General features: G+C 38.3%; 3 protein-coding genes across 3 annotated transcripts; 2 read left to right on the top strand and 1 right to left on the bottom strand.

The window, feature by feature from the left end:
* The first annotated feature begins 983 nt into the window (after positions 1 to 983).
* rbm48 (RNA binding motif protein 48) lies at positions 984 to 3,935 on the top strand. Its single transcript, XM_077576820.1, has 5 exons — positions 984 to 1,155; positions 1,296 to 1,486; positions 2,369 to 2,514; positions 3,196 to 3,755; positions 3,830 to 3,935. The coding sequence occupies exons 1-5, from the start codon at positions 1,036 to 1,038 to the stop codon at positions 3,878 to 3,880; spliced, it is 1,068 nt and encodes a 355-aa protein (XP_077432946.1). The 5' UTR covers positions 984 to 1,035; the 3' UTR covers positions 3,881 to 3,935.
* A 134-nt stretch (positions 3,936 to 4,069) lies between these two features.
* clxn (calaxin) lies at positions 4,070 to 6,842 on the bottom strand. Its single transcript, XM_077576836.1, has 6 exons — positions 6,719 to 6,842; positions 6,419 to 6,574; positions 5,258 to 5,362; positions 5,049 to 5,197; positions 4,353 to 4,457; positions 4,070 to 4,270 (listed from the first exon to the last, which is right to left on the bottom strand). The coding sequence occupies exons 1-6, from the start codon at positions 6,795 to 6,797 to the stop codon at positions 4,220 to 4,222; spliced, it is 645 nt and encodes a 214-aa protein (XP_077432962.1). The 5' UTR covers positions 6,798 to 6,842; the 3' UTR covers positions 4,070 to 4,219.
* Positions 6,843 to 10,796: 3,954 nt separating this feature from the next.
* has1 (hyaluronan synthase 1) lies at positions 10,797 to 15,031 on the top strand. The gene is made up of 4 exons (XM_077576789.1): positions 10,797 to 11,471; positions 12,455 to 12,680; positions 12,753 to 12,885; positions 13,865 to 15,031. The coding sequence occupies exons 1-4, from the start codon at positions 10,797 to 10,799 to the stop codon at positions 14,538 to 14,540; spliced, it is 1,710 nt and encodes a 569-aa protein (XP_077432915.1). The 3' UTR covers positions 14,541 to 15,031.
* Positions 15,032 to 27,749: the final 12,718 nt, after the last annotated feature.

The raw sequence follows: 27,749 nt of genomic DNA, 5'->3' as shown, positions 1-27,749 counted from the left end.
GTGGCAATCCTCAAGCTTTTCCAAATTATTTAACAGCACCGCAAACTGTGTTTTTATAAAATGGCTACAAACTGGTCATGTACAAAAATCCTGAGCAGAACACAAATGCACTAACATGACATTTACCGTCAAGACAACAGTAAATCACTAGAGCAAAAAATACTGCAACACTGCATCATGCGGCTTTCAAATGGCAAAGCATGCACACATGACTTTCTCCATAATCACTGAATGGAGAGTGAAGTTCCAAATGTAGTATTTAGCAGGCTTTGCTCTGCACTAAAATGCAATTAGAAGGTCATGTTTTAGTGGTTGTGTGTGAACTTAAATGTAGGGGAAACAAACAAAAAATGTTGTCGTTGGTTATTTACAGTACGTGGAACTTTTAAGTCTTGAGCCAGTGACGAAGTGTTTGTATATGAGCTTTGTGGATGCCATATATGGCACGATATTGGAATCTGAAATATTTCAGCTTTTATTTTAAAACCTTGGGGATAGATTTACCTTTCAACAGCCTGCCAAAAGGATAGTTGTTAATGTCACCAAAGTAAGCAATTTACTGTATTCCTTCCTAACCATTGTAACGTCTGAGTCACTTAATTGGCCCAAAAATGATATTTTATTACAACAAATAATGTATCGTTGTAATTAACAGGTATCTAATTATCTATGCAAGCGACGAATAGTGACAGGTAGAAAAATGCCACACGCTCTTCCACTAGATGGCCGAAGGTACAATTGGCATGCGTACACGTCTTTTGGAAGTCACATAACAGAATATAGTTGTGCCACTTCGAGGGGACAATGTACGATTGAGTGTTTGATTCACTCTGGGGGAGAGGAAGTTGCTAAATTTGGCAAGAAAACTGCTAGGTTGGCATCAATCACTACATTAGAGAGTGTTTAATAAGTTACTTCCTGCGTTTCTTCAAAATAAAAAGAAGAAGCGCGAACTGTAATCCAACTATCGAGCCGCTTTTGAGGTTAGACTCGTATTTTGAAAGAGTGCCTACCGGAAACACTTTACCAGCAAACATGGCGGCGGCGAGGAGTAGCTGCTGGAAGGCTCCTGAGGTTTTCAAACACCACGAACAACGGAAAGTGTGCATTTCTCGACCTAAATATCGAGACGGGAGGAAAGCTAGGGCCGTAAAGGTAATCTACGAAGTCCTGTCATCTCATATAAAGTCGACAATTGAATGTTACGGCTCGCTTCGAGGGCCTGTGTGACGCTAACGAATGTAAACAAACCTCTTCGAAGTGGGAACAGTTGTGTCTTTTTCTCTGCTTGTCAGGTGTACACCATCAATTTGGAGTCGTGTTACGTGATGATCCAAGGGGTCCCCGCCATTGGAGTTATGACAGAGCTCATCCAGCTGTGTGCTTTGTATGGAGTCGTGCAAGAGTACAGACCTTTGGACGAGTACCCCGCCGAGGAGTTCACCGAGGTTTACCTAGTCAAGTTCCAGAAGCTCACGAGTGCCAGGTTCATACTACTGTTGCTAACAATAATGCACAGGGGTGGTAAAACTTAGTACTTACGCTCAGTATTTTGGAAGTGCAGTACAGATGTTTGAGTGAGAAAAAAAAGAAGCAGAATTCAACTATGTTCAAGTAAAATTAAAATAACACAAAATTGCTTTCTGTTGTAGTATAACTCGAATAGCGCTCGTGCTGAGAAAAAAATAGATGATGATGCATGTTGTTTTAAAATCAAGAGAGTTAGCTAGTGTTGACTTGATAGTTATGCTGTCAAAATAACATATACCCATATATTTGCAACAATAACAAAAGTAAAGCAAAAATAACTAATGATAAAGACTGAGAAAAATCCACCTTACTTTTGTTCTTTCAGCTAAGATTGCAAATTTTTTTGATTGCCAGAAGCTGTTTTTTAGGCCGGCACAAGACAACAGATTTTACAGAAATCTTTCTGTTAGACTGCAACATTAAAAAAATATCTTGAGTACTCAAGGCCATGGATGGGGAACAATGGAACATCTGTTATTACAGTTTTTTTCCTAGCTTTTAAGACCCCAAGATCTCAGTCAAGAGCTCAACCACAGCTGACTTTAGTGCTTTCCGCATGCACCTTTTTTACGTCGTGCCGTCATCTATTGAATTCGAAGATAGTATGGAGCCTATTTTGACAGTAAGAAGTAGAGAGTACTGATTATGTTTTAAAATGTAGGGCGTAAAAGTAAAAAAAAAAAAAGTAGTCAGAAAAATAAATACTCAAGTAATGGTCAAATACCTGAAAAATCTAAGCGCAGTAACAAAGTATTTTTCCTTCATTACACTTCTCTTTATCGCATCACAATATGGATCTCATCTGAACATCAAGTCTTCTGTGAATTGTCTTTTTCAGAGCTGCAAAACGACACATGGATGAGAAGAGTTTCTATGGCGGCGTGCTGCATGTTTGTTACGTCCCTGAATATGAGACTGTGGAGGACACCAGGAAGAAGCTGCAGGACCGAAGGAGATACGTAATAAGGATGGCACAGAACAGAGGTACATTCCTACTTCGAGTATTTGGGCTACACTAAAAAGAAACAACAGCTATAAATCAAGAAGAAGAAGAAAAAAAAAGTCGATTTTATTTGAGTTACCGTAACCTTTAAAAAAAAAAATCTAATTAAAGTTGTAATAGAATGAAATTTACTAAAAAGAAGATATATAATAATATAAAATGAAAAGGCTAAGTATTATTAGAAGGAAGTTATAATAATATAAGAATGAAGGTAAAACATTGTAATAAAAAGTTCTACATTTTTATAAAGTATAATTATAATACTACCAGAATAATGGGGTCTTAATGGCAGTTTTAAAAAAAATAAAGTTTCAAAATGGTGATAAAGTAGTAATATTACCTACAACAGCAAAAAATGATGAGAATAACATTTATAGGAACTATAACTGGAATGGTCATTTAAAACAATTCTTTATGATAAAGTCCATTCATTACAACAACAACAAAATATTTTAAGAAAATACAATTTCAACATTACAATAAAATATTGTAATACTGCAAAAAAGATTCCCGTAATGTGAGAACAAAGAACAAAGTTGTAAAAATGCTAATATTTATCCACTACAAATATAATACAATGAACCAGGAAAAATACTGTAAATCGGTCTTGTATTTTCCCAATGTATGTCTATATTTTTAATTTTGTATTCCTCGAACGAAAGCCCGAGAGAGGGAGCAGGAAGAGGCAGTGAACGAAGAGCCCACGCCAGCGGAACCCACACCAGCCATCATCCCCACTCACTGTGAAACGAGTGGCTGTGACAATGAAGGAGGAAGTTGGAACGTGGACTATCACCATCATTCATCCTTTCCTCCACTGCCGCTACCTCCTCAGGAACATCACAACTCCACACACAAAATCCACCACCAGACTGTACCAGCAGAGGACAAAATGGGGACATTGCACAACGCCATCGTTCACTCGAAAGAAGAGGCGGCCGCATCAAACCCAAGCCACTGCCAAAAACACTCTCATGATTCTAGAGGTGCACGAGTTACACTGACCTCGAATCAGCCGTCTGCGGTCACGTTTGTACCGAGGACAACACATTTGGAGAGCAGAAAACGCAAGATGGAAGAGCTTGCGTCACACTCGCCGGCTGAGGTCATCGGAAAAAATGAGCCACTCATTGGGCCGAAACTAGAGGACGCTCCTAAAGTGGACATGGACGACGAGTCGCTGAACACAACTGTCAACCTGATCAGGAACACAATGAAACAGGTAGCATGTCTTCAAGCAAATTCCTTTGCAATGAATGAAAGTTCCTAATTTTTTTATGATTTTTTTTGCTTTAGGTGAAATCTGTTCCTGAACTGAAAAAGATAAAACCACGTCGGCGAATTTGATCTTTTCACTGCTCATATTCTCATCACAAATATTAATAAAGCAAATCCAATTGTTTCTTTGAACATTTTTTTTTTCATTTTTTGACACATTTTTCATGTGCTCGTCCTTTCTGTGAATTTTCTCCGGATACTCCTGCATCCTCCCACCCCCAAAACTCTGCATGTTTGCTTAATTAAAGGCTCTAAATTGTCCCTATGATTGTGAGTGGGCATGGTTATGTGCCTTGGCTGGCGATCAGCGAGCGTACGCTCTCTCTTCAACTGGGATCAACTCCAGCTCACCTAAACAGGACAAGCACTATAGAAAATGGATGGTTGTTGAATATTTGTATGACAGAATCATCCGTGCATCTGACTCTGAAATACACGCTGCTCAAAAGTCTCAATCCTCTGTAAAAAGAGAAAACAAGATTTATTTAATAAGTGTTAGAAGGTTTTTGTTGTGAAATGCTTGGCATCTGATTTAACTCACCGTGGTGTTGGGGAGACAGGTTCCAAAAGCCTCGAGCATGTAGTTCGCCTGTTTCACTGACTTTGTAAAATCGTCTAAAGACAGCCTGTCGTCGTGGTCGTGATCCTGAGAATGGACACAATATAAATAAAGTACAGTTGAAATTTTATTTAAAAGATCTTTTTTTTCCTCCTTAGGTTTTTGATCAGATTAATGTTAACTGTTTAAAAAAAAATCAATTAAATTCACATTTTTATTTCACTCTTTAAAAAAAAATTGAAAAAAGGGGGACAGAAAAAAAGAAAGAAAGTAAAACTTGTAATGTCTTCCCCTGATCAACACAAAAAATGATCAACACAAAATGAATGGCAGCAAACTGCCGAGACGTTTTCAACATAATTTTTCAAATTAATTCAAAAGCAGGTTTTCATGATATATATGTCTAGTATTTGTGCTTTTAGAGATAAAAAAATATATACAGATAGACTGAGATGATTTGGCTTTACAATCCAGATTGTTCCACAAACTGTCACCTAGAAGTGAAAGACATCGTTGTTTTTGTTGTGTTCCATTTTTAAAAAAAAAACATAAAAACATACAAAAGCCGTAGGGAAATAGCAAATAACAGTAAATAGCTTCCCAGAAAACCGTCAAATGTCCAGCTGTTCAACATTTCAGTTCTTTTTTGCCAAACCTGCTGTTCTCCAATATACCCACCATCCTCTTGAGTGTGATCTCCACCAGGTCTTTGATGCCATCATAAGGGTCCTCCTCCCCAGGTAGTCTGAGGCTATACCTTAACATTTGTAACATTTCCTCCCTGGTGATGTACTTGTCAGCGTTCAAGTCGTACACGTGAAAGCAGTCTACAGAAACGGGGACGTCTTAGTTGGAGCATTCTTTTTGTTGTATGCTTTCCGACTTACATTTTATTCTTTCGTCCAAGGTGCCACGAAGAAGAATTGAGAGCCCCTCGAGCCATTCTTTCAAGCTGACAAATCCGTCATTGTCTTTGTCAAATGTGCGGAACACTGCAGGACAAGAGACAGTAACATCGAGAATAAGGTTACACTCTAAAAGCATTTGGGTCAGAAATAACCCAAATTGGGTCAAGAAAGGACAGACCCAACTTATTGAGTTATTTAACCCAAAATGTTGGGACAACCGAATAACCCACAAACAACTGTTTTGTGCATTATCCAACTTTTTGGGGGCTAATTTTATAACCCAATTCAATTGTGTCAAAAATCAACCGACCCAATTTTTTAGTTATTTAACACAAAAACGTTATTCCTTAGACCCGACTTTTAGGTTAATTGTGGTAAAAAAAAAATGAACCGATCCAACTTTTTGGTTTAATCGTGGTAAAAAATTAACCGATCCAACTTTTTGGGTTAATTGTGGTCAAAAATTAACCGAGCCAACTTTTCGAGTTATTCAACCCAAAATGTTGGGTCAAATTAAATTAATAACCCATAAAGCAACCCAATTACACTGTATGTTGTGTGTATTTTATTTATTTTTTGTGGGTTAATCATTTCGCTCAACTTTTTGGGTCAATTGTTGAGTCAGTCCCTTTTTGATCTAATTGGGCATATTTATGAGCCAACTATTTTTAGAGTACATTCTTAAAACTGCTGGGTCCCAAAAACAACCCAATTTGGGTCAAAATTTCGATGACCTGTTAACTTGGGTCACTTTGACCCAACTTTCTGAATTGTTTTGTATAAAATAACCCCGTTTAAAGTTGGGTTCCAATTTGGATTACCCAATATGTTGAGTCAGTCCCTTTTTGAACTAATTGGGCATATTCATGAGCCAACTGTTTTTAGTTTACATTCTTAAAACTGCTAGGTCCCAAGAACAACCCAATTTGGGTCAAAATTTCGATGACCTGTTAACTTGGGTCACTTTCACCCAACTTTCTGAATTATTTTGTATAAAACAACCCAGTTTAAAGTTGGGTGAAATTGACCCAAGTTAGTGGGTGGGTCCAATATTTGACCCAACTGTTTTTAAAGTGTACAATGTATTCAGTATACTCCAACAAGGTTAAGAAGCACTGAGCTAGAGAAAGTGTTGCTTACCTCCATCCATGATGGTGTCGTTAGTGAGTCCGAAGGTGTTGTGCAGAAAGCTTCTGACCTTCCATCTGTCCAAGCCGCCGACTGACCTTGCAGGACTCGCCGACTCTAATAACGTATGAAACTCTCTGATGAGGCACTCCACCTCTCTTTTATTGACTATGGGCCAATTTGGAAAAAGCAAAACCCGAACAAATGAGCCTAGTTGTGGTGTGCGCTGAAACGCGTTAAGTCAAAAGTTGCGCAATGTTCAAACACTCATCCTATATAAAATCATAAGAAAAACAAAAATAAAATACTTACAGTGGGCCACTTGCTTCCAAATGCTTTCCGCGAGGTTTTGTACCAACCTTTTGGATATTTTAGATCTTACAGGCAACATTTTGGTCGCTGGTGGTGGCAGGGCGCAGTCTGAAGTTGACGTGTTGTCGCCATAGCAACCGTGCAGCTCTGCCTGGCGCTCCACTGGAGACTGAGAGGGCGCGTTCACACAATTCACGAGAACGCGACTATTGCCTCGTTTCTTTCCTGCTTCCTAATAACGACATTGTTTATCAGGGTTCTGCACAATCTACATCAGGGACTGGGCAAAGTACGGTCTGCCCCGTTGGTCCGACGATTACATGGCGCTACAGGCCTATCCTGTAATAGTCGTTGCATTAAATTAGTTTCCCTTAACATTGTAGAGAAACAATAAAAATAAAAATTATATATATATATATATATATATATATATATATATATAATTTTTATTTTTATTTATTTATTTTTTATTTTTTATTTATAAGGTTAAAAAAAAGGTAAATTATAGTACAGTATAAAGTTACAACAGTACAGTAGAATTACAGTAGAACACACTACAGTATACATATTGATTTAAAACGTTTTTTTTGTTTTTTTTTAGGAAATCAAACGATGTGTATTGCTCAGTGTCACTCATGTCATGGGTGAGCTGCAGCATTTACTGTGAGGGATACACCCTGGATTGGTCACCAGCTAATCCCAGCCAAAGAGCCCCCCCTCCCCCCCAAAAGAAAAATACTGAAGGTAGTAAACTAAACATTCCCATTGAATAGTCATTGAAGAAATGCTGTCATCTACTTGCAACTTGACTTTAATAAAAACGTCATTCTCCAACATCATCATCTGTAAAATCCATTTGAGCACATAAACAGATTTCATAGAGAAAGGTCAGAGTAATAACACATCCAGTTGACCTCCTCTCGTATACTCATGGACTGGCCCAGCTGCTTCACATGACATCAGCTGCCTGGTGGCTTTCTATTTGTGCCTGCCATGGAGTGCGCACTGCATGTGCTGATGGCTCAAGCAGCTCGTGCGGTTAAGGAAGGGTGTGGACCTTCATGAGTGGTCAACAGATTGGCTTGTAAAAAGAAACAAAAAGGAAACAACAAAAAATCTTTAGGGCTGGGGTGGGGAAGGGAATTTTTTATAAGTCCTCTGATGGCCATTGTAAAAATATGAATAATATGCTGCAGTGAGGCAGCATAGTGGTTAGATGGCACATCTGTTTCACAGTAGAGAGGTCCTAGGTTCGAATCTTCGCTTAGGCCTTCTTGTATGGCGTTTGCTTGTTGTCCACATGCTTGCATGCCAGGTACTTTGGCTTCCTTCCAAGTCTCATAAAGCATGCATGTGAACTATATGGGTGACAACATGGCACTCTAAAGCGGCCACGCCAGCCGAAATGTAAGATAACATTAATTTGTCCCACAGTAGGGAAATTTGCAACACTTTTCCTACAGTTTAAAACAGTTTCCAGGTGTCCTGATAGCAAGTCTGTGGCATAGTTTTGTCAAAATACCCCAACGCAGCCTTCATCCCGCTGGGCTAACGACAACTGGCTTTTGTTACAATGATGACCAGGGGGCGGAGCCTGATTTGTCAGCTTCATGGGCTGTCTCTCGGCATCTCGCCAGCAAGTGTGTGCGCAACAGCGACAGTGTGCAACAGTCTTTAGCTAAAAGATGTTAGCTCGTTGCTTCAACTAGAAAAAAACAATTTTTTTTTAGAAGTACATATATAACACAAGATTTACTTGTTTATGTCACACTTCAGAGACACAACTTTTTGTCTACAAACAATTAAAATGTTGACTGGTTACATAAAGATTTTTTTTCTGGCTCCAAGGCAGTTAAATGTGATGTCTTTTCTTTTCTTGTGACAGTTTAATTCAATTAAGAACAGAAAATGGCTTAAAAGGGGCGCAAATCCCCCCTCAAAATAAAAAAAACATATTTTTAAATAATAATAATAATAATAATAATTCACCACGTACGTAGGAACGTATCACCAGCGAAAATGAGCTGAATTGGACAAAATAAATTTACATATTGTTTTATACACAGCTGATCTATTACAATAATTTAATGAGAGAGAGAAATGTTAGGGTATGCTGATGATGCAATTGCTGAAGCTGATTTTCTCAGAGAATGTAGAAGCCACAAAAAAAAAAAAAAGGAGAAACGACAGCTTCAATATTGAACTCCAGAGTGAAGACGAACCTTTGATCGTATGACGTCACGCACGAACGGGGTCAAACTAGCCAGTGAGCTGACACATTTTTCGTCATTCACGTAAATACAGTATCGAGTTTTCTGCGTCTTTTTCAAGGCCTTTTCATCGCGTTTTTACCAAAGTAATCTTTAGAATTTTATTATTAGTACTTGTACTCTTTTAAAAGCTTTTAGGGTGACTTTTTTCGTGTCCCATACATCAGTTGAAACACTGACATTGACTAGATTTTAGTTACATCAAGTATTCTTTTGTGGACAGTGTGTCATTATTGCCACCTCTGGCGAAAGGGAAAGAAGAAAAAAAAGATTGACGTTTCATTTTGGCAATGTGAGCAAATGGCCAGCAGAGGGCGACATCCAATTTTGGATAGGAAAACAGTGCACTAGGTGTGTTAACTTTAAAGGTTGATGTGATTGAAATGCCTTGAAAAGGAATGTATGAATGAAAATCAAACTTCAAAGGGGCTGAATTTTGATTTTGATTTTTTTTTTTTTTTATTACAGGCTTGCCACATAATGTCTGAGGAGGGGGAGGGGAAGGGAGGGAGCGGAGGGAGGATAGTGGGGCTGAAGGTCCTGCCAGGTTGGCTGGGAACGTTCAAGAGACAAAAAGACCTGTAACAACCGTTCCAACACCAGAGAGTTTTTTTTTGTGTGTGTGTGTGTGTGTGTGTGTGGAATAAGGGAAGGGCCGACATTATGGTGATGCTTGAGTAGAAAAAAAAGAAACAAGAAAAAAAACTCAGGACAACAAAGAAGTGTGTAGGGCGCGCTCTTGCAGCCAAGGGGACCACCGCCTTGCACAGTCGCACTGACGCACGGCTGACTCAGCGGGGGCGCCGCTAGATCATCACTCACTCGCAGGCCGGCGCGCACATGGCTCTCGGAATCCAAGTCGGGAGCTTATAAAGTCAAAGGCTTCACAACAGCTCAGCACACAAGGAGCAACGCGAGCGTGGATGCGTCGCGAGCGCAACGCCAGGTACTGTTCGATCCCGATGGATCGCTTCACATTTGATGCGATTTTCATTTTAGGATTTTTGAACCATTTCAGAAATCAGCTAGATTTTAATTTTTGAATAGAATTGCACTTTAAATTAATAAAATTATTATTATTATTTAGGGCTGCTCGATTATGGGAAAAATAATAATCATAATGATTATTTTGGTAATAATTGAAATCACAATTATTTGTATTTTATTTACGTTTTTTTTTGATACAAAACAAGAAAATGTTTAAACATTTAAAAAATATTAAGACAAATTTGAAGCTACAATTATGCAAGTTCCTTTTGGAGCAAACAAGATTGGTTACTCAAAATACCAATTTTATGCCAATTTTATAATTGTAGAGTGTAATAATTGAAAATGTAATTGGATTTCAATTAATTGCCCAGCCCTATTATTATTATTATTCCAAAGTTTCATTTCAGGTAAATATCTCTTGAGTGATACTATAGTATATTATCACATATACTTCTACTTGAAATCAACTTCTATATTAGACAACATTGCATTTTTAGTCCTCTGTTCATGCATAATTACTTTGTTGTACAAGCAGTCATATTTGAATTAGCGTCCAATTGGAGTTGTTGTTTTTTTATATATATATAGTAAATACAGCCCTGAAATGGGATGAAAGACAACCTGTAGCAAATTGACACTTGAAATTCTGATTTCTTTTGCCACGATTTCAAATGAGCACAGCGCACACTTGTAGGCGTGGCTGCCTGTCCTCATAAAACCATTCACTGACTTTATTGGATGTTCTTCTTCATGCCACGGTTGAGCAGGTGCACTGACTGTCCATCTTGTCCTGCACTTCCTTTAGGTGAAGACACACAATGGAACTGAAACCTCTCCTCAAGAAGCTGGGCTCATTACTCCGAGCCATCTTCACGTTCCTCTTCGCGCTGGTGGTCCTTGGTGTGATGGTGTGGGCCTACGTGGAAGGCTTCCAGCTGGCCACCTCCATGTACGGAATCATCTCCTTCGGCTTTTACGGCCTACTGCTTTCGCTCCACGTTCTGGTCCAGAGCCTCTTCGCCTTCATCGAGCAGCGGCGGATGAAGGCCCGCAAGAAACCGTGTACCTTCACCAAAACCATCGGCTTCACCATCTCGGCCTACCAGGAGGACCCCGTCTACCTCAGAGAGTGCCTCAACTCCATCCGGGCCCTCAAGTACCCGTCTGAGCTGCTACGCATCATCATGGTGGTGGACGGGAACAGCGACGACGACCGTTACATGATGGAGATGTTCATGGAGGTGTTCGCCGACCAGGACCCCGCGTGTTACGTGTGGGACAACAACTACCACACGTGGGACCCCAATAAGATGCAGCTGGATGAGCAGACCGGTGCTGTGAACCTCTATTTCATAGGCGACCCTCAGCGAGCACAAGTGGAGCACCTGATTCAGACTAAGAGATGTGTGTGCATCATGCAGAAGTGGGGGGGCAAGCGGGAGGTGATGTACACGGCCTTTAAGGCTCTCGGATCTTCAGTCGACTACATCCAGGTAAGTCTATTTCTTCTGTAGCTCAGGTTCAACATCCTTGATATCCAGCTTAAGGTTTTAATTAATCGTTAATTGGTAAGCTAATGGTAATGCTAATAAGACAATTCAGTACATTAGTTACCGACAAATGTTCCAACTGCTTCATGGCCAGCTGTTCTTGATATCTAGCTTGAGCTCCTCACTAGTAGGACAACCTTGGCAAACCAATAGGACAAATCCTATGACTTTATTAACATTTCTAGTATATGTATATTTATGCTATAGCACACAACATTTGAGTTGGTAGTTTTAAGCCTTCACTTTCCCTTATCAAAACGTCTTTATAGTTGGTGTTATGTCCGTGTAGAGAGGAGCTAATTGTTCATTAAGCCCGTATCCCAGTGAGGGGGCTAACATTTGCTAGTAAATGTTGATTTCTTGTCAGGGTCCGTTCAGCGTCGTAACCTTTGCTAATCATTAGCCAGACGTTAGCGCTAGAGTTGCCTAAACATGTGGCGAACGTCCGGCGAATGTTGAGCTAACGTTGGGACGTTGAACAAATCCTAAAGGAGAAATCAGCATTGGCTAACGTCCAACGCACAAAGTAGGATACGTGTGGTAGATTGAGAGCGTTGAATTTAGACAACTACATGTTACTAGTGAGGCAAAATTAGCGTTAGCGGCAATCTGCGCGCTACCAGTACAACTACTAAAGTGCAAGACAGACTAATGTTTTGGATTGTCGTACTTGTGAGGACAAAGAGCATATACGTAGTTAAGTTAGATGCCTGTAATTTTGTCTACAGTACCTGCTAGCTTTATGCTAACATATATTGCTAAACATTATAGAGACGCTAATGACAATTAGCATAGATGTTACTCTAATCATAAACCTTAAAAAAAAACATAGTTTAACGCACACAGAGCATAAACACATACAAACAGAGCCTATAAGAATAATCACAGGCATCAATACGCAAACGGTTTGCCATTGGCTTGTTCAGGTATGCGACTCGGACACCAAGTTGGACTCCCTGGCCACGGTGGAGCTGTGCAAGGTGCTGGAGAGTGACACCAAGTACGGTGCAGTCGGCGGGGACGTGATGATCCTCAACATGAAAGAGTCGTACATCAGCTTCATGAGCAGTCTTCGCTATTGGATGGCGTTCAACATAGAGCGGTCTTGTCAGTCCTTCTTCAACTGCGTCTCCTGCATAAGTGGACCCTTGGGTATGTTTATTCCTGGAGCGATCTGTACAATCTGTAAACTGTAAATATAAACTTGTCACTCTCCTGGATTAGGGCTCTACAGGAATGATCTCCTTCAGGCATTTCTGGAATCTTGGTACAATCAGAAGTTTTTGGGGACTCACTGCACTTTTGGAGATGACAGACATCTTACCAACCGAATGCTGAGCATGGGATACGCCACAAAGTAAGCAACATTTTGAACAATCATACTGAGGATTCTATCAAACTCTAATCTGCGCTCCACATTGATTTTTGATTCGATATCAAACTTTATTGCTGAAACAAAATGTTGGATGCAGACACCTCAGCCAATTTTCCACAAATTCAGTGTTAGCATCTTCTCAGTTGTCCTTTGAGTGTTTGTCTCGATCAACAAACTGCTGAAAGTGAAATCGGCGAAAGTCGAACTTCTTCTTCTTTACTTCATTCGAGTTTGCAGCATATCTGAAGCTTGCTTGTAATTCTGATTTTGGCTCACATCAAAGCACAAAAAAAAGAAAAAAGAACAAGTCACGCAAACTTAGGCAGTGGCTACTACCTCTTGCTAGCATTATTTTGTCGTTAACGGCTCTGGCTGGAGGAATTCTTGGCCTGCCGTTAATCCGCTATTTAACGTCATTAGCCTGCCTCGCTTCATCCCCGTCTGCCTCTTTTCACAAAGTTTTCAATTTGTTTTGACAACTAAAAATGAGCTATAATCATCATTAGCAGCCTACAATACTACATTTCATTTACTAGGTAATTGATTCATGACGTTGCGATAAAAATGATGGCTTGAGCAATTTCTTAAACACATAGATGTCAATTAATGACAATTTTACATTGCAGAGGCTTGGCAAGGGGAAATAAGCTCTTTCGTAGCGACTAAGTTGACGTGTCTTTGCCATGCTAACTGCTAAGCTAGCTGCTCACGAGGCATGTCCGTCTATGACTAAACATCGTACACGTTGCGACCTACGTTTGCGTTTTACACATATGTTTGTAAATGTTTATAAGCAATCTCAATAAAATAGCCTCTTTACGGCAGGCCAAGAATTCAAGCAGGCCCATCAGAGCCATTCACGGCAAAATAATGCTAGCAGGAGAGTTAGCAGTCACAGACCAAAAACTTAGGTTGGAGCACTCGTAAGTCAACTAACGCGGACTATCTTTTTCCTTTCCAGATACACATCTTGCTCCAAATGCTACACGGAGACGCCGGCTCAGTTCCTGCGCTGGCTCAACCAGCAGACCCGCTGGACAAAGTCCTACTTCCGCGAGTGGCTCTTCAACGCCATGTGGTGGCACAAACACAACCTGTGGATGACCTACGAGTCCATCGTCTCGGGGGTGTTCCCCTTTTTCGTCACGGCCACCATCATCCAGCTGTTCTGGACGGGCACCATGTGGGATATCCTGTGGGTGTTGTGCTGCATCCAGCTGATCGGGCTGGTAAAAGCGGCGTACGCCTGCATCCTGCGCAAGGACCTGGTGATGGTGTTCATGTCCCTCTACTCGGCGTTGTACATGACCAGCCTGCTGCCGGCCAAGTACTTCGCCATCATTACCATGAACAAGAGCAGCTGGGGGACTTCGGGTCGGCGTAAGATTGTGGGGAATTACATGCCCCTGCTGCCCCTCTCAGTGTGGGCGGCCATTTTATTATCAGGACTGGTTTACACAATCTACAGAGAGAGTCAAAAGGACTGGTTTAGCGCAGCCAAGAGAATGGAAATTGAATTTCTTATCTTTGGCTGCTTGGTCTACTTGTGTTACTGGCTGATTATGACGGTTTTATATTGGGTGTGGTTCCGCAGGTCATGTCGGACACGTGCTAAAAATTACACATTAAATGTGTAGGTCCACAGCGACCACTCCCGTGCCGGCGAGTTAATTTATTATACGTCTGCTATTTTAAATTAATTTATTTTGTCTCCAATCTCAGGACAACAAAGGGCTTTCATGCAGCTGCTAAAGCAACTAACAGAATGAATGAAGTATTAATTAGTGAAAGGACCAGAACATACTTTGACACCGACATGCTGTTGCACATTGAACTAAAACTGTACTGAGGGCTTTTGGCCTATCCTATGCACTTACATAAGAGACACAAAATCTAAAGATTATAGAAATGCTGTAAAAGCAGGATCCTGGGTATTGTGTGTGTTGTGAAAAATATTTATAAGAAATATGTGGTTGTACATATGTGAATAGCTGTAAAAAAAAAAAAAAGAAAGAAAGAAAAAAAAAATCACTTTTTACCACTTTTGTTGTTGCACTGGAGTTCCGAGGATGCTTTTCTACAGGGTTACACACTTGAAAATACACAACAATATGTGTGTATGCATGTATGTTTCAAAGGACTCTTACTTTGGAATCCCCTTTGTCAAAATCGTGGGATTTGTGATGTGAGATTAAGGGAGTCCACTTGGCTCCCAGAGACCTTCACGGAAACTTCTGAGCCAAAACATTGAGTTCCTGATAAGAGACCACTCCCACGTTGTGTGGGACCAACTTCGTTTTTTTGCTATTTGTTCAAGGAAGCATGTATTCAGGTGCGCACCACCTACGACTGCATGACATAAAACAATTTACATGCCTACATTGAGACTTCTTCATAAATGATTGCCATGAATACAATCGAGGTAATGCTGTAATGTGCCAAAATGATGTTGCAGTATGTCCACTCACAAGTGTGAAGCATGAATGTATGAGCACTGTTTTTTATTTTTATTTTTATTACAGTACATGGTAATTAAATAACAGGATTTGCAATGGCTTGATGTAGTCATGTGAAGAAACAATGTGAACAAATAAATATTTTTCTAAATTTGAACTCTTGTTATCTTTGGATTCATATGACTTAATGGGGTCAACCCCAAAAATGTTTTTACGAGAATATATTATATACTAGTCCACTAGTCGAAACACAGTATTCTGAAAAATAATGGCATTTGTGGAATATGAGTTAAACAGCAAAATTCGCCCGTTTTTACCATCTCAGAGGGCAGCCATTTTGTCACTTGCTGTTGACTCAAAATGACATCACAGTTGTTCGGGGCTCAGGTAACGACCAATCACGGCTCACTTGCTTTCTGAATTGAAATATCAATCACAATACCATCTTTAGACTAGTGGCATAGAACGTTTTGTATAGAACATTTTGAGGTTGACTTCCCTTTTCAAAATAACACACCAAAGCCTTTGTTGTAAAACTGGAAGCATTTGCTGTAACAGTTACTATAAGTCATTTGTTAGTTTAGTAATTTACTGTATTTTGTTATCCAGTATATTAACTTGCAGGGTATTATACTGGTTATAAGTTATAAGTGCAGTAAGATAGTGTAGAAACTTATACTATTTTATTGTATCACTGATGCGAGCAAATGTAATTTTTACAGTAACACTACAGTACAGAACGCTAATGTAGCTAGTTAGCTAGCTAGCAAGACAAGACTTTATGCACTTTTAACAAGTAAATATTTCTTAACTCATTCACTGCCATTGACAGCTATAGACGTCAAAAATTCATTTAAACTATTTCTATTAGTTTAACATTTTTTTCCCACTTTTGTTAACAAGAGTATGAAAACCTAGAATTTTTTTATTGTATTAGAACAAATTTGTGATTAATCGTGAGTTAACTAGTGAAGTCATGCGATTAATTATGATTTAAAATTGTAATCACCCGATGCCCCTAATTTTTTGTAATCTTTTCTTTAAAAAAAAGAGAGATTTTTTTTTTAATTGTTTGAAAAGAAAAGATTATCAAAAATTAGGGGCATCAAGCGATTAAAATTTGTATATTTTTTTTTTATATCTGTCCTAAATGTACACCAAAAAAATTCTAGGTTTTCATACTCTTGTTAACAAAAATGGAAGAAAAAAAAAGTTCAACTAATAGAAATAGTTCAAATGAATTTTTGACGTCTATAGATGTCAATGGCAGTGAATGAGTTAATTCAAAGAACTATAGATACACAGCGGATAGACAAAAAGTAATCAGTGATACGTTTTTCTTACTAGCTAGCCAGGATAGCAAGCAAATAAATAGCTTCCAATTTCTGTGCCTGCCCGGTAGACCAACATATAGGTAGGATGTGAACAATTTGAGTTTTCTGACCAGAACAATGATTTAAATAAAAAATAAAAAAGCAAAAAAAAAAACCCACTAAGTTTGATAGCTGTGGGCGTGGCCAGAGATAGATCATGTACTGTATCTCCGCCCCGGCTGATGCTATGTTTCCATGACGGTGGATGTTAAATATCTATCTCATCAACAAAGCCATCAATCTTCCACAGAAATTGCTATCATATAATCAAAAACAAACCAGATAAGGCTGTGGACTAACTGGTGAAATCAAAAAGACAGATGTCATTACAAGAGGTAACGCTACCGTACATTTAGATACGAGCAATCAGCATAAACCAATGAAGTGGGTCATACCAGCCGATTTCCCCAGAACTATATAAAAGCTATCAAGAAAAAACATATACAGTAAATCCGAGATGAAAGTAATTGCAAAACAATATTTTAAAATCTAACTAAGTGACACATTGTTTTGCATATTTAAGGCATCTAATATGATATTAATATGAATATAAACTACCTGGACAGCTGGGGGGGATTATTTGTTGCCTGTCCCCGGTACCTAAAATTAGAATGAACTGTAATAATAATTTAAAACTCTTATATTTGTTTTAAGTTTCACACATGCATCTTACCCTCATTATTTTTTTTTTTAAACACCACCAACAACAACAAATAATTCAGTTTAATGGCGGTACGGTGGATGACTGCCTCACGGTTCAGAGGTCATGGTAGCTGTCCAGGGTGTACCCGTTCAGATCCTCTACAGGTTTTGAGGGTGTAAGGGGACTAGGTTAAAATCTCAGTACAATCCTAAATTAGTTTTTGTTTCTTTAAAAAATACAATTATTTGTTTAAACACCACATTTGTTTTTTTTTTTTACTGATTTTGACTCTTTTTCCACATAAGTGTGTTATCTCATGTTTTTATTAGTTATAGTGGATGCCAGGATAGTATTGCTGTAACGTGTTGTAAACGTACCAAGCGTATATGTAACATTTTTAACATGAACATCATGCAAATCGATTTGTGATTGTGATTGGTTATCTAGGAACCAGAAGTATTGACATCATCCAAATTATGCGTTTTTAGTGGTTTAGACACGCAAATCATGTCCACTTCAATTATCTATGGGTCCGAAGGGGTTAATCACAGTAATGTGCTTTGTCTGTTAGCATGCTGTTAGCATAAATGTCTTATTTTATGTATTTGCTAATGCTATGCTAAAAACTCGCTATTGTTACTTTCAATCTTGTTAGTCAAATGAGGAGTTCCTATACAATGACATTTTTGAGTGTCTGTATTTACTAATTTGGAATGAAAAAAAAATACATCAAATAAACTTTATTGTGGGAGGGTGACAACTGAACAGCTCACGTGCTTATTGTGATTGTTAAGATAAAGGCTAGGCTAGCTGTAAATGGCTTATCGCAGGCGTTTATGTTTTTGAAATATTATTGTATAATAGGCCTACTGTATGCAGCTAATGGTCTTTATCACTTACTTATGTGGAAATATCTAGGTGTGCTGTATTCCCTGTATTGCGATTATTCATCACAACAAACAAAAGTGATTGAAAGGAGCAATTATAATGGGACGTCAATCTCGCATTGAGATTTGTTCTAAGCACTAACAATGAAAGTCTGAGCCTGTAAAGTTTGAAAGTGTGGTGTATTTTACAATATTTAAATTTCACCGTTGACTCACTCTTCCAAATAACAAATCAATGGTAAACGATGAAGAAACCTGACAATACAAATAAGGCGTTACCATTTCCGCAAACATTTGTATTGCTTTTGACCATATAAATGAAGTTTTGTTCCACACTCAAGTGTCTTCATGTCACTCATGTTTATGTGTATGTTGAAAGTTTGATGGATCTATACATTCTGACTCTAGGTGTGGATGTGATAAATGATTAGTATATGTTTGACAAATGTTTTGGAATGTGACCTTTGCACGTGTCTTGCTGCATCTCATAAAAAAATTTGAATTATACAAGCGAAAACAAACTGAAAAACGTTCCCCTTTACACAACATGGGCTGCCCACATTTAGCAACATGGCCGAAGTCTAATCAGCTGTCACGCAGTGTGCGGGGTTCGGCAACTACTTTTAATGTGTGGCCGACCATCGTCGACCTTTAGTCTGCGGCGATTCAAAATTGAAATCGCCGGAAGATGCAACAGACAATCACATTTGAACATGAGTTTGCACAAAGAAACGCTGCCAAGTTGGACCAATATTGTGTTTTACAATAATACTTAAAGCTACTGAATGCAGAAAATTGAATTTTGAATCAGTACTGCCACCTGTGGCCAAAAAATGAAACAGAATTTTCCCTTTTGTTTCTTCTTTTTTTAAATCTTTTTTTTTTTATTGCATTTTCCCTTCTACACATACACAACATGCAAATGACATCACATCCGCAGAAAAGAGTGGGAAATTCGAACCCGAGTCTAAAAACTATTGGCCAGAGGCTTGCAGGAGTTCTCATTATGAACAGCTACAGTATTAATCTACTAATTAAAAAATGTTTCAGTCATAAATGGTCAAATAAAAAGGCTATTGTAAAGATATTTTGGGTAAATTGTTACAAAGTGCAGCTTTAACTATATTTATAATTTTATTTGTAACTGTGGCATGAAAGCAAAGCATGAACAAATGTATCAATGTACCTCTCTCTCTCTCTCTCTCTCACTAAAAAAATAAAATTAAAATTAATCCTTACTTTGACCTTATTATTGCCCGTTTTTGGCATTCCACTTTTCCCCTGACAATCCCTACATGTCTTTGTGGTTCAATAAAAAAAAAAAACATACACAACAATATATTGTATGTGGGGCCTCAAAACCTCATAGAGTATGGAGGACCAAAACTGCCAAAATTCTAAATAAATAAATGACTAAGTGAAAATAAAAATGGATATATAAAAAAAGATCAATCCTAAAAAATTAATATAAATGGAAATAAAAACGACAAAAATGATATAATAAATACATTTAAATTTAAAATTTTAATTATATTTTTTATATCCGTTTTTATTTTCACTTTTAGTCATTTATTTATTTTTAAAGGTCTAATTAAATTATTATTATTAATTAAATTATAATTAATTATTAATTGTCTCACGCATATAAAAAATACAATTTGAAAATTAAATACAAATGTATATATATATATATATAGTTGTTTTTATTTCCATCTATCCATGCATTTTCTTAACTGCTTGTCCTCACAGGGGTCGCGGGGAGCACTGGAGCCTATCCCAGCTGGCGAGATACACCCTGAACTGGTTGCCAGCCAATCGCAGGGCACACAGAGACAAACAACCATCCACACTCGCAATCACACCTATGGACAATTTGGAGTGTTCAATAAAACTTCCATGCATGTCTTTGGAATGTGGGAGGAAACCAGACTACCCGGAGAAAACCCATGCAAGAACGGGGAGAACATGCAAACTCCACCCAGGAAGGTCAAAGCCCGGACTCAATCTCACGTCCTCTGCACTGGGAGGCGAATGTGGTAACCAGTCAGCCACCGTACCATTGTTTTTATCTCCATTTACATATATATATTTTTGAATTATATTTTCTTATATTTGTTTTTATTTTCACTTTTATACATTCATTTATTTATTTATTTATTTAGTGTTGGTTAATGTGTGTGAAAATCGTTATATACTTAGCTTTGGAATGGCTGGGAGAAATCCCAAGTTTGTAGTGCATTGACTGACAGTGACGCACGTGGCATATTGGTTGGTTCCGTAGACACTAAAGGTTTACAAGTGATAGAATTGGCCATGTAGAACCGCAGCAGATCACAAGTGATCCGGATGTGGGATGAGGTCAGAGCCAACGTTGACTAGACCGCAGCCTTTGCGAAAAACCTCACGTTTTCATCCGGACAGTCAGTGATTCACCATCCCTGGTGGTTGTCAAAGCAGCTGTAGTTTGGCAAAAGTGAACATTTTGTCGTATGAGTAAAAGTTCCTGCACTTCCTTAAGGCTCGCGTTGGCGTGACTCATCCGTGATATACTGCGTTCAATGAGAGTTCTAGCTAAAGGCCGGCATCGCTTCGCTTTGAGGCTGTTTTCAATTAGGCTGTCCTCCCCCACCCTGTCTGGGCTTTCCTCCCTTGCTGACGTCAAGAAGGAGGAAGCGTTTTGGCTGGGCTGCATGACTGGACTGATTCAGTATGTATACGCACGTGTATGGACTTTTTGCATGCAGTTATTTAGGGGTTAATTGCATCTGTGACAGGCTGAGTGAGAAGCCATCAGCTTTTCCATACAACTACGGTAACTGTGAATACATAAAAAAGGGGAAATAACAAAAACTGTTACCAGTGCAACAGATGGGACAAAGTGCACATCTGATGTCAGAGACTGACACTTGTGCAAAAACAAGTAGAGCGGACACAATTCCAACACAATCCATTCCAGGGAGCTCTTTCAACTTCATTTTGTTTGGATTTATATTAAATGTTACATTTAGAAAATAACGGAAATGAGGGCTGCAATTAACAAATATTCCCATAATCAATTAATCTGTTGATTATTGTCACCAGCCCATCTCAGCATTAAAACAACACTAAGGAACTTTTGGTTTATGTTAATTATGGCGGCGCCATATGGGAAAAAGCGGTGGAGGAAAACCATATTTCCCATGAGGACAAGCGCATTTGGCGTTTTTGAGCTCACGCCAGTCAAATTGACTTCTGTCTTTGTAACAAATGGGGAAAGGGGAAAGTGACGTATGCCATAAAGCAGTCAGCGCATTTGTAGTTTTTTTTGTGTAACAGTGTTCCTACTGAAAGATTACCTTTATTTTTGTAATCTTTTGCGTGTTCAAATAAATCAAAGATGAGATTCTTGTGAAGAGGGTCCTTGCAAGGTTATTTTTTACAGAGATCTCTGGTCACACAATTGCATATCACCCAAGCAGTGTCATCCAATATGTGTGTGTGCTCTTTTGCCCACACAGCCTTTTTATTCAAAACAACAGGTCCTCCCGTGAGGTACAGAATCAGATTACATTCTCCCAGTATACTAAATCGTCCTTGAACTTTTGAAAAACGGATTTCTGACGAACAGGAACTAGACTTCTTAGATAAACAAACGAAACATATTAACTTTCTCATGTCTGGGAAAAGAGTAGAAAAGATCTCACATCTATAATGAAATGCAAAACAGGTAAAATGTAAAATAAAAAAAATGTTAACAATGTCAACACTATCAACCTCCTCAAAGTTGCTTAGTGCCAGTAAAAATGATACAGACCCCCTCAGGCTATGGCAAAGTCAATGTTTCATCAGAAGAGTTATGAAAATATTTTTATTAGGTTGAAAAGTTCATTTGTATTACTTTTAAAGGGGATAGCCAAGTAAAAAATGTTATTTGCAGTAATATGCTCTATATGCCCCCACAAGTGTAAACACAGCAATCTGATTAATAATGCAATTTTGGAATAAGAATTAAAAGGGGGCAGGGGAAAAAAAATCAACTCACGAGCAGAGCCATTTTGAGACTGAAACATCGGTGGGAGACCGATATGGGGGAATTGATATCACAATTACCGTGGCTCGAGAGTAAGCATTCAATAAAGTTTGTAATAAATAAATAAATTGGATTCCTAGCAACTGCAACTACGCCAGGCTGTTAGCAGTAAAGCTAGGAGTACAGATTCGGGTGACTGGCCAAGGCAGCTAGCTTAGCTGGTAGCCACTAGCTGCTAACACTGACTGATTTGAATGGTTGTTGCGAGTTAGCACGTGCACCATTTAGCTGGCTTGATAAGTGGACCTGACCAAGGCACAGCTTGTCCTTGCTGAATTTTTTGTTGTTATAGACGTCACATTTTAACGACTTCAAACATAATGATGTAAATATGGCGGCCCTGTAGGTGAGTTTATTTGGTGGTTTAAATGTGTGTGTGTGTTTTTTTTAGAATTGATAAGTAGATTGAAGTAACGGGTAGCACATAGATAAGATATTTTAAGCATTTTAAAGTTTTGACATCTTGGGTTGGGTTTATTTGCATTTCAACCAAAAGTTAATCGACAAATCTACAAGCCATTTTAGCTATTTCTCTTATGATTGTGCCCACCGCACCAAGCAAAGACAAGGTAAAAGAAGACCAGAACTGTTGAAAACGACAAATGTGAGGAGACTTAGGCAGCTAAAAAAAAAAAAAAAAAAAAAAAAAAAAAACCAGCCTGGATGACGGCGGTATTTTCTCACCTACAAAAAGGACATGAGCAAAGTGTGGGCGTATTCTGTTTTCTTAATGAGACAGCAGATGGAAAGTTAAGTCAAGATAATTACCCTGTATGCAGAGAATGCAAGGGGGGAGGATCACATTGCAGAAGGCAAACCATCAAATATTTTTGAATCATTTGTGTACTCTCCTTCCAAACTCTACAATTCTTAAGTGCAAAAAAAGGACATAGGGTCTCTGAATTTATATGTTATGCATTTAAAAAAATGTCTTACTTTTAATTTTATGTTTACATTTCTTCTGGAAATCTCATGATAATACTGATAAGAGTGATCATTTTGGTCAGTCTGATCGTGGTATTTTCATACTGAGAGCAGATAATAGTCAGAAAAAAGCTGTCTGGACCTGATAACTGTCTCCATAACAGGTAAGGGTGGGGGGCAGCAGATGTGGTTACAAGCTGCCAGCTTTTTCCTCCTATATGAGTTTTTCTTTTGAAATTTCGCACCACCATTACTTTGGGCCCCCCTTCACAATTTTACACCACTTGTAACTACTTAAGCAGAGAAAAAAGCTGCCAAAATACTACTTCTTGTCTGTCTCCGTCTCACACCAAATTGCCCCTCACTGAAAATGGAAAATATAATGTCACATGTACTGTATGTAATAGGCAACGTTCAACTTGCAAGGAAAACTGACTCATTGAATTTTGTATAAAAATAGTCCACCTATCCGTATTCTATAGCGCTGTCATTGGGTTGTTCCATTCCCTCATCTTCACACCTATGGACAATTTAGAGTCTTCTCTTAACTTGCATATTTCTGGCATGTGGGAGGAAGCCAGAAGTGGAGAAACTCAGCACAGGGAGATCATGTAACCACCACACTGGAGGGCCTGAGCTAAGGTTCGAACATAGAACCTGTCAACTGTGAGGCTGATGTGCCAACCAATAATCAATAATCCATTGTTTTTGGATAGTAGTTATAGTTACGTTATCTTTAGTCTTAAATGGATATTAAGACTGGAAAAATGTTCACATTTTATGGTTTTGAGATCCAAACAGCACGCATCGAACTAGTTTGTTATCAACAGTGTTGCCAACTTGCCGGCTTTCCAAAGCCTCTTGGCCACCTTTTTTTGTGTCAAAAGTGACTAGCGACAAATCTAGCGACAAATCTAGCGACTTTTTCTGGTGTTCTTTAGGGTGTCACTTTTTGCCTCTCCCGTGATGTTATTTCTGTCTCCTACAGCGTCCATTACTATTACATGCAAATTGCCGTGTAGACTGAAAAAATGGGGATTGATATTTACTTGAAAAAAAAGTTTTTCACGTCAGAAATTCTAGTTAAACTTCTTGTAAAATTTTCAAGTAAATATCACTCCCCATTTTTCAGTGTATGCAAATTAGACAATGATATCATTTAGCGGTCAGCCAATAGCTACTTTCCTTACTGGGGAATTGGCAACACTGGTTGTTACATGGCAGAAGAAGGCGCCAAACTGTTTTTCATGTTTTTTATTTTAATGCCTTTGAAGAGTTTGTCATCAAAATATTTAGGCTTTTAACTCATTCGCTGCCATTGACGGCTATAGACGTCAAAAATTTATTTAAACTATTTCTACTAGTTTAACATTTTTTCCCACTTTTGTTAATAAGAGTATGAACACCTATATAATATATAAGGGATTTAATTTATTTATTTATTTATTATTATTATTATTTATTTATTATTTAAATTATTATTACAGTTCATTCTAATTTTAGGTACCGGGGACAGGCAACAAATAATCCCCCCCAGCTGTCCAGGTAATTTATATTCATATTAATCTTAATTATATGCCTTAAATATGCAAAACAATGTGCCACTTAGTTTGATTTTAAAATATTGTTTTACAATTACAGTACTTTCATCTCAGATTTACTGTATATGTTTTTTCTTAATGGCGCTAATTAGGTCAAATAGCTTTTATATAGTTCTGGGGAAATCGGCTGGTATGACCCACTTCATTTGTTTATGCTGATTGCATGTATCTAAATGTACGGTAGCGTTACCTCTTGTAATGACATCTGTCTTTTTGATTTCACCAGTTAGTCCACAGCCTTATCTGGTTTGTTTTTGATTATATGATAGCAATTTCTGTGGAAGAATGATCGCTTTGTTGATGAGATAGATATTTAACATCTACCGTCATGGAAACCGCCGGGGCGGAGATACATGATCAATCTCTGGCCACGCCCACAGCTATCAAACTTAGTGTTTTTTTTTTTTTGCTTTTTTATTTTTTATTTAAATCATTGTTCTGGTCAGAAAAGTCAAATTGTTCGCATCCTACCTATATGTTGGTCTACCGGGCAGGAAAAGAAATTGGAAGCTATTTATTTGCTTGCTATCCTGGCTAGCTAGTAAGAAAAACGTATCACTGATTACTTTTTGTCTATCCGCTGTGTGTCTATATTTCTTTGAATTAACTCATTCACTGCCATTGACATCTATAGACGTCAAAAATTCATTTGCACTATTTCTACTAGTTTAACATTTTTTCCCACTTTTGTTAATAAGAGTATGAAAACCTAGATTTTTTTATAGTATTAGAACAGATATAAAATCTGTGATTAATCATGAGTTAGCTAGTAAAGTCATGCGATTAATTACGATAAAAAAATTTAATCGCCTGACGCCCTAATTTTTAATAATCTTTTCCTTATAAAATATATATATATAAAAAAAGATAAAGAAAAGATTATTAAAAATTAGGGGCATCAGGCAATAAAAATTTGTAATCATAATTAATCGCATGACTTCACTTGTTAACTCACGATTAATCACAAATTTGAAATTAGAATTTCTGTTCTAAATATACAAAAAAAAAATCTAGGTTTTTATACTCTTGTTAACAAAAATGGAAAAATATGTTCAATTAATAAGAAATAGTTAAAATGAATTTTTGACGTCTATAACTGTCAATGGCAGTGAATGAGTTAATAACTTTACTACTGTGTTAGCAAAGGTTAATGATACAATAAGTGGCAAAGCCATATCTGCTGCCTGAGAGGGATAAAAACATATTCATATTCCACAAGTCCAAGTCAGGGCTCAGGCAACGAGCAATCATAGATCACCTGTTTGCTGAAGCTGAGCTGTGATTGGTTGTTACCTGAGACCTGAACAACATTGATGTCGTTTTCGGTCGACAGCAAGTGGCAAAATGGCCGCCTCCTGAGATGGATAAAAATGGCTGAATTTAGTTGCTTTACTCATATTCCACTAGCACAATATTAACCAGAATATAATAATAGTGGGGCTGCATAGAACATATTATTGTTAAAAAAAATGGTTGACTTTCCCTTTAATATCGGTGATTATAAACATTTTCGTGACCATATACAAATCCAAGTTACGTCGTCGCCCTTTGCAAACAGTTTGACGCTGGAATAGATCATTTGCAGTGTCACACAACTGACTGTTTTCAACTGTGGATTCATACCTAATTCATTCGAGTTCTCGTGAGGACACCGCCATGAAAGGCTGCGTACTCATGGGCGGCGGTTGAACACAACAGCATGACACAGGGACTTCAGTCACATTGTGCCCGAAACACAGCAACCATGTAACAATTTAGTTGCCATGCAAGACGACCAAAGGAATTGTGAAAATCAAACCGTGACGTCAAGAGCATAATGTTTACAGTAATGACACACGCACGGCAGTTTAAAACAAAACAAATGAAGTGGGCCATGATTGCGTTCTGGGACACACATGAAAGGCTCTCTCCACCCCACTCGTACAGAAAAATCTCAAATAAAAGGAGTCAACAACATTTTTGTCAAGTCTTCTCGAACGTCTTGGAGTTCACACCCTGTCCTAATATCAATAAGAGTGGAGAAGACCAAAGTACATTCAGATGTTGATGATGACACTTCCTGCTTGGATGCCACACAGTGCATCCGCGGTTGCCGTGGCGACGGAGAAAACCAGTGGAAAAAGTCCAAGCAACGTGTCGGTGAAACGTCACGTCGAGGCGTTGAGTCATGTCTGACTATATTTAGAAATTTACTACTCCTTTTTAAAGGCTCGCGCAGCCCGCTCACACTCACACTGCTTGGTGCTGCACCAACAAGGCAAGAAAGAGCACATTCTTGGCAGGGTTTCGATACTAAAAAGCCCAGCGTTTAATAAATTAAACACAATAAGTGGAACCATGGCAGTAAGATTACAAGTTCAAAACGTTTAAAAAAAAAAAAGAGCAATGGGTGGCACATTAGCATACAGTTATACTGTAGATCAGATTATGGAACAATTTAAACATGTATTGGAGAATTCAAATACAATTTTATACATGACAAAAATGTTAAAGCTTATGTATTTTGGTGAAATATAACTAAATGTATGTCATGCCGTGTCATTTATGTTCTCAGTTTTTGGTCCCGTCTTTAATGTTGTCACGGCTGTTTTTATTTTGGAGTTTCACAAACTTTACTTCCTGTCCTCGTGTTTCCTCATTATGGTGATTGTCTCCACCTGTGGCCCATGCAGATCCGGTGTCAGTACCAGATGTGATCGGGCTGCCCGATCGTATTGGGGTCGCCTGCAGATGACGCCACGCTACAGGATTGGCTGGAAATTGTCCGTTTACACTTGTTCAATAAAGTTATATGAAAATAATTGACGGGTGACGTCAAAACATTGGAAAAAAAATATTAAAGATGTCATTTAAATAACAAAATGTATGAACTAAAATTGTAAAAACGTAAATA

This window comes from Vanacampus margaritifer, chromosome 9 (assembly GCF_051991255.1).
Source record: "Vanacampus margaritifer isolate UIUO_Vmar chromosome 9, RoL_Vmar_1.0, whole genome shotgun sequence".
NCBI classification, from domain to species: Eukaryota; Metazoa; Chordata; class Actinopteri; order Syngnathiformes; family Syngnathidae; genus Vanacampus; species Vanacampus margaritifer.
This window is presented reverse-complemented; position numbering and strand designations above follow the sequence as displayed.

What these genes read in the sequence shown, in the direction of transcription:
- clxn (XM_077576836.1), bottom strand. Translation starts at nt 6,797, where the DNA reads ATGTTGCCTGTAAGATCTAAAATATCCAAAAGGTTGGTACAAAACCTC. An exon ending in CGACACCATCATGGATGGAG is followed by an intron (nt 5,363 to 6,418) that starts GTAAGCAACACT and finishes CTTGTCCTGCAG; the next exon opens with TGTTCCGCACATTTGACAAA. An exon ending in CCTGTCTCCCCAACACCACG is followed by an intron (nt 4,271 to 4,352) that starts GTGAGTTAAATC and finishes CTCTTTTTACAG; the next exon opens with AGGATTGAGACTTTTGAGCA.
- rbm48 (XM_077576820.1), top strand. Translation starts at nt 1,036, where the DNA reads ATGGCGGCGGCGAGGAGTAGCTGCTGGAAGGCTCCTGAGGTTTTCAAA. An exon ending in AAGGATGGCACAGAACAGAG is followed by an intron (nt 2,515 to 3,195) that starts GTACATTCCTAC and finishes CTCGAACGAAAG; the next exon opens with CCCGAGAGAGGGAGCAGGAA. An exon ending in TCAGGAACACAATGAAACAG is followed by an intron (nt 3,756 to 3,829) that starts GTAGCATGTCTT and finishes TTTTTGCTTTAG; the next exon opens with GTGAAATCTGTTCCTGAACT.
- has1 (XM_077576789.1), top strand. Translation starts at nt 10,797, where the DNA reads ATGGAACTGAAACCTCTCCTCAAGAAGCTGGGCTCATTACTCCGAGCC. An exon ending in CTTCAGTCGACTACATCCAG is followed by an intron (nt 11,472 to 12,454) that starts GTAAGTCTATTT and finishes TGGCTTGTTCAG; the next exon opens with GTATGCGACTCGGACACCAA. An exon ending in CTGCATAAGTGGACCCTTGG is followed by an intron (nt 12,681 to 12,752) that starts GTATGTTTATTC and finishes CTCCTGGATTAG; the next exon opens with GGCTCTACAGGAATGATCTC.